At 38.2% G+C, this 7,212-nt stretch overlaps 1 protein-coding gene across 1 annotated transcript in view; it reads left to right on the top strand.

Annotated features, from left to right (window-relative positions):
* FAM196A (family with sequence similarity 196, member A) overlaps window positions 1-7,212 on the top strand; it is a 31,808-nt gene that overhangs the window by 1,065 nt on the left and 23,531 nt on the right. Inside the window, 1 exon segment of the mRNA XM_009702169.1 lies at window positions 1-151. This exon segment is cut by the window's left edge and continues 7 nt beyond it. Coding sequence (XP_009700471.1) covers window positions 1-151 — 151 coding nt within the window.

Here is a 7,212-nt window from a genome sequence, read left to right as displayed (position 1 = left end):
AATGCCGACAAATCGTGCCTCACACGGAAGTTGTGGACTTGAAAGCGCAGCTTCAGATGATGGAAAATTTAATCAGCTCTAGTCAGGAAACCATAAAAGTGTTGTTGGGTGTTATACAGGAGCTAGAGAAAGGAGAAGCCCACAGAGAAGGGTGAGTAGAAGCTTTTTAAATGAGCATAAGCTGTTTTAAATGCCTTTTCTAACAAGTCCTGCCCTTGAATTTGCTAATGCAAATTTGCACCCGCCACCACGCGTTCCGCTGCAGCACACCAAGATGTTACACGTGGTGCTTCTCATGCAGACTAAGTTTTGCTGCTTTACAGGCAAGTCCTAGGGAAACCTGCCAGCAGTATTCACAGATCTGGTATCTGCTTGTCCTAGGATGTAATTAAGTAGTTATTTAACGAAGAACCTAGAATATCTCGTCTTGTACCTTTTCTAACAAGCACAGAACGAGACACTTTCCAAACAGGATTAGCAAGGATGCTTTCACATCAGCAACTTGCATTAAACGTAATACCTCACACAGCATGAAAAGCAGCAGAAAAAACTTAATTCTGTAAGAGACTTACCTTTTTAAGATTAAGGGATATTATTACAACTCTTAATATAATTCCATTAATAGCATATGAGTCTTATCTGTTTTACTTTCACCTTCTAAATTTTCAATGATACTTCTTTCAGAAAGAAATTAAATGAAAACTTTTGAATATCAAAGTCTTCTTTACAGCATTCATACTACTCTACACACAACAAACTCAAGCACAGAGAAACAAACTTTTCTTTATCCCTAACTTATGTTACTTAAATCAACCTATAAGTCATTTCAAAATAAGTTACTGTAACAGAGTTCAACCTTTAGTCTTTACCTAGACAGTTCAACCTGTCTCCTACATGACCTTAACAAGCACTGTGCAGACTTATCTGCCTTAGCTCAGTAATCTTTATTCAGTTGAATGCACCTCAAAATGTATGTGCACTGTTTGTGTGTTTTTAAATACTTCTGTAATTAAATCATAATTTATCAGAAGGAATCTAGATTTTAAATTTAGAAACCAGTAGCTCGTATTACTTGAAGCAGTACATTTTCATTTGAATCAAAAGGTACATCTTAAGATTTGCAATTCAACTCTTTCTCTAGGAATGCAGAAATCATCTTATTAATCCTAAAAATTCAAAGTGTTTTTCATTAAAAAAATCATCTTAGCTGGACAACACTGTCAACACAGCCTTAGCATTTTTAGTTTGTTTTGCTGCTGGTTATAGTATTATTAGAATACCTTGTCAAATCCTGGATCTTCAGACTGGGAAGCTTCTTGATCTAGTCAAAAGCAACACAAACTTACTGATATATTTTTTTAATTACTATTCAGAAAAAGTATTCCTCTGACTTTCTTAACTTGCAGAAACTGCAAGAGAATTGGAAAGAAGTGGCATGCTGCTTGTCAAATCACAAAATACAGAAAAGTACTTCTTCATCATAACTCATCATCTGATCAAGAGCCCTGTGTGTATGAACACACACATCTACCCACAAAGTCATCTGCTATAAGTACCAGTGCTTCCTCCATACACTTATATATAATTTTTTATCTTTTCCCAAAGATAGTAGAGCAACAGGTGCAGCAAACACTTTTATTTTTATTGCCCTCACATAAGCCAACCCGTTTAATGTCGCCAACATTAGGAGTGTTTCCCTGCCCTGAGCACAAGAGGCCTTCCCCAAACTATCGATGACTGCTCATACCTTCAAATAATAGTTGTCACCCTGACAAAGCTGTAGCCTATATTAGCCCTAAAATAGGGGAAGTATCCATAAATCCCAGTTCTTCAGAATATCTCTACTGTCAACACAGTATGTACTGTATCTACACAGACTTGTGTATTAGAGTCTGCAAGACTACATTATATTTGACCAAAAAGAGCCTATTTATTAGCACTCCTTTACGCCCCCCCCCCCCCCCCCCCCACTCCCCCCCCCCCCCGCTAGATTCCCCAGCAATGGTAAAATCACCACCTAAAGATACATCGCAGACTCTGAAATCTTTTCAAACATGTTGCGATATGCGGAAGAGCCAAGTAAAATGTTTTAATGATTCTTTGATGTTAACTGTAACCAGTCGCAGTTATACCAGCGGTCGAGGTTAATTATAAAAATTGGAAGCAAAGTATCTACAAATCAAAGTGAGATTTCAGATAGAGGGGTTGTTTTAAACACAACATACAAAAGTGCTGCCTTAAAACTTACCAAGATCAGAAAAGGGCTTCTGCTTGGAGCCCCTTTCAGCTACTCTTTGTATGCTCCAGGCATGTCCCAAGCATGCCCCCTCCCAGCTAGACATGAAGGATGTAGAGATCGGAAAGGAGGAAAGGGGGGAGATGCATACTTGCATATTTTCTCTTGGTTTAGGAATTCTTGTATTCCAGATCCCTCTGATTTTCTAGCACCTGGATGATTTTAAAGGAGATTGCACAAAGGAGCCCAGCATTATGCTTAGGACATTTCTGTTCTCCACTGATCACACTCCAGAGCTGAAAGAACACTCTGTTCTCGTGCAAAACACCAACGCATTATTAACATGAAGCCTGTCTTTATCCCTATTTCCCTCAAATTAGACAACTATTTCAATAATAGGTTGCCCCATCCTTTTATTAGAATACTTCTTTCCAATTATTGCATTCATTTCTACAACGTTTTTGCCACAGAGACCCACCACTGTGTACACTATCAGGTATCTTCTCAATTTTAGCATGTTGATCTTTTTTTCCTTTTATAACCAGGTGTTAGCTCAGTTTTTATCAAGAAATTAAAAGCAGTACTACTGCTACATCTCTGCTTATTGTAGCATATACAAGTCTTCCATCTGCTAAACTAGAAAAGAGTGTTCTGTGTTTATGGAACTCTCCTGGTTTTCTTATGTATATTAGATTCCTTACAATAACATACATCAAGAAACAAATACAAATAACATGCTGCTGGTTAAAAATAAATAAATAAAATATAAAACCAAACCTGCAGCTAAATCTCAATCAGATTTTTCTCCCTTCAAGAAAATCAGTGTTCTTTAAGCGCTGTTGTAGTGCCATGGGACTAGTGCTCCGTGGATTCATTTTCACTAATATGCTGCAGGTCTTGAACTGCTATTACTGCAATTCATCACTAAATGAGTCTATGCCAGCAAAATTGTATCAGCCTCTCTGAAGATAGCAGTATCATCCTTTGGGTGAATATCATCTATGTATACTTCTCAAAATGTCAGTACTACATTATCTGCAATTAGCAACAACATACAGCACTCAACTCTGCTGAAAAGAAAGGGAAAAACCACCGGAGGAGAAGAGAAACCCAGAGCAGCTCTAACACCCAACGGAGCCGAGGGCTCTGCCAAATCTGAGACATCGAGGGTGCGGCATGACCCCTCTCTTCCTCTGACCTGGGATCAGGCCCCTTTTCTTGGTCACAGAATGCAAAATTCAGGCCATCAGGAACCACAGCTCTTACCATCAGGCACTGCATAATTTTAATGCATTAAATCTATCTAAGTAACACATAGTAGATTTGGGGGCGGAGGTAGAAATCATTATCACTAGCATGTGAGCCCCCCAGTATCAAAGGAAATTATTAAAAATTTACGTTTCTTACGTGCATCATTATTTACCAAATCTTTGGCAAATGGTAATTATACCTTACTATGTGGAAGCTTCTACCAAAAAAAAAAAATGACATCACAGCAAAAGGCATTCAACAATGTTTGTGCTAAGTCATGCATGAATAAAAGTAACAGAGCTACAGCTTCAATTAAGAGTCCCAGCTGAAAGTTGAAAAAATGGTGAATATTACATGATGTGAGGTGCAGGTTTACAACCCAGGTTTTATGCTCTGAATGATGTTTCCTTTATCTTCTACTAAACTATTAGCAACCTACATCAACTATAGACGTATTTGTCTGTATTCAAGATACAGTGCATTCAATTAAGCAAGCTAAATTCTGCTCTGTGTGGAGCCTCACTAAGGCCGACAGGATTGAAAGCAAAATACAAGTCACTAATTCCAAAACCTGGCTAACTAACACCTATGAAACATATAGCAGAAGATGAACAGATAATCAAAAATATTTTGCTGCTGGAGAACACTGATGACCTGACCTTTAAATCCTTACCGTGAAAAGTAACAGTCATCTAGGCCCTTCTCATGATACAACAAATCAGCAATTTTAATAAACAAAGTACTCAGTTTGCCATACAAAAATAAGTCACAGTATTTTGACTCTGACAGGCCGAATGCTACACATTAGACGAGTTAAATGAACCTGTTTCAGAGATAATTTATATTCATGTATTAGTCGACAGTGGTTCAGGAATTCAAAGAACTCTCACAAACATTCATGAAACAAGCAGTCCCAGGCTCCTTCGAAGAGGCTTTGAAAGGATATGTCTTCATGGATGGAATTTAAATGTCATTTCACGTTTTCCAATGAGTAAGGGATATTTGTGTCTCTTAATATCATTTCTAAGCAGAAAATAAACCAATACTCTGTGTGTCTGGATGGATGTTTGTACTAAAGAGGAGAGCTTCACCCAGTGCAGAGACAGCGTCCTCACCCAAGTACTTCTGTCTTAAAAATAACTGCAAGCAATCGTCCTCAAGGTCACAGGAGTTGAACATAAACTTATCATCCTGACTCAGGAACGATGGCAAGTAAAAGTCAGATAGCCAAAGCAATTATTGCCCAGATTGTTTGCTTTTCCCCTTTTCAGAAGCTACTTCAAGTCCAGTCCAGCTATTCAGCTCAGACGAAGGCGACAGAGGAGCAAATAACGGTAGTAACAACCTCTGTGGTCTAACTCAATCCATCTACACACACGAGCCAATACTCTTAAAAACTGGCAAGTGCCTTATTTCACATAAGGAGAAAGGAAAGCTTAAAGAGTTTACAAGAATACAGCCTCTGAAAGCTCAGCCTTTGGAAGTAATGTGCTAGCTGCAGAAATAATATGACATGGTTTTGTTTGGGATTTCCCCCCCTCTTTGGTTTTGTTTTGCTTTTTCAATTACAGACATGGCAAAGGAAAAGTTTAAGAAAATCGTTTCTAAGGGAAAACCTGGAAACGGAGGGAAGCAATAGATAGATAAGCTTAACAGCAGAAGACAGCTGCACTACAAATAAATATATAAAAACCAGAAAGAATACAGCAAATTCCATCTGTGATGCACAAATTGTATCATATACTGAGTGCCACCAGGTTTTAAGAGACCAAAACAGCAGTCCTTTCGAACAGGACTAAGATGACTACCTTTATTTTCAACTCTCTGATCTTTACATACATTCGTTTTGCCATCCTTTGGAGTGGTCACATTCATTCTATTGCTCTACCTGAGACCACCTCCTAAATTCTTACCTCTTTACCCTCACTCCAGTTGTGTATGTCAGACCATGCATCATTTACAGATTGTTCCTGAACACAGATATACCAAAACACCTTGGAGATCGTAACAATTCACCTTTCTAAGGCAGAGACAGGAAATCTCTTTGGATGCATCTTCCTTAGTCAAGGAAAATAAATAATTTTTGCAGAAGTAAGTGCTTTGGGGATCTTGTAATCCTTGGGCCAGTGGATGGTTGGGTGTTTCTTTTCTGATTTCTGATCCATACATACCATTTTCTCTACTGTTTCCACAAAGATCAGTCTTAGAGTGAAGCAATCAACTACTGTAGTAGCTGTTTTTATTTTCTAGTTCCAACAGCTACAGAACATTCTTCTCTTCCTTTTCTTACAGCTATTTGTATAACTACTCCCTCTCTTTTTCTAAGTATACAGTTAATTATTAATAGCTGAACTGTCAGGCTTCGTCATTGCCCAACATGTGTATGCATCACACTAAACTCTGAGCCATATTCAAGCAAAATGCATTCCATGATCATTTATGCCTTTCCATTAGGTCACTAAAGCAGTTTTAAGACAAATTCTTTGCATGTGGACCCGTGACAGATCCTATCCCCTTGCCCTGTGCTCATTTCCCAATTACAGCTCATCCCTCAGCCATCACTCGGATGCTCACTTACCCTTCCCTGAAAGCAGGATAAGTATTAAGATGCCATAAAGGTCCATTTACCTGCCCTCACCATGAGTAACCTGGTTTTCCAAGCTATAAAAGAGTAGTCCAGCCTTCTCCCTTCTGTATTCCCCCCAAGCACAAATCAAGCAGACACGACAGAGCAGCGTGCTACACACTGATGCCTCTCACAGCTCGACATACCTCATCGCTGGAACAATTTCATTATATGCCAAAACGGCGTATTTCCTAATGGAGACTATTTCAGTATCTGGACAACTCAGTCCATACGACCACCCTTGAGCCCCCTTATTTAAAATTCTCAGCAACCCCAAATGAAAGCTGATTATGTAAGACTGATCATGAAAAGATCCAGCATCATCCAAGGTTTAAACTCATCTTACACTTTTTCTGAATTAGATCACTGAAAAACAATCTGTAGTTAGATCTACAAGGGCAGGTAATACGAGTATTTCATAGCACAGTATTTCAGAGGCCTTCGAAACTTGATGAGATTTATATTTTGGATAGGATTTTTCATCAGAGTTGGACAAATTTATTCTGTTGCTCATAATTAAAGCTTCAGATCAAATCGTCAGAGTGGATAAAAAGGGCAAACTTTCACAGTTCACACACATTCCTGGAACATGTGTAGTAGGTATTCAGAGTACCTAGATAGTACAACATTTAAGATAAAGAGCACTGGGTTAAATAACCCTACTGTCATAGGTAGCTTACAGCTATTAAACATCCTTTGTTAGGAATACAGTGGTAGGAGGTTTTCAACAAGCAAACTATGATGAACAAAAATGAAAACTGAACTGTTAGCAACAACCAGTATGTGGAATAAACATAAGACAGACAAACAAACAAACAAACAAAGAGGAACGTAATCTTTTTAGCAAACTTACTTCATCTTAATGCTTACTCCGTTTTCTCTAAAAAATGACACTAGGAACATCCTGAGCCTCAGAAAATACAACTTATTTTGCTAATATATTCCAGCTATTTATCTGCATATACTATACAGGCACAATTTGAAGAAAAAGTATTTGAAGTACTCGGAAAAAGAATTTGATTTATATGTAGTTGCTATTCAATAGACTTTAAAACCAAGATGAAATATCATTCACCACCACCCCTCCCCATTTCAGCAG

The sequence above is a fragment of the Cariama cristata genome, unplaced genomic scaffold (assembly GCF_000690535.1).
Source record: "Cariama cristata isolate BGI_N322 unplaced genomic scaffold, ASM69053v1 scaffold23726, whole genome shotgun sequence".
Lineage (NCBI taxonomy): Eukaryota > Metazoa > Chordata > Aves > Cariamiformes > Cariamidae > Cariama > Cariama cristata.
This window is presented reverse-complemented; position numbering and strand designations above follow the sequence as displayed.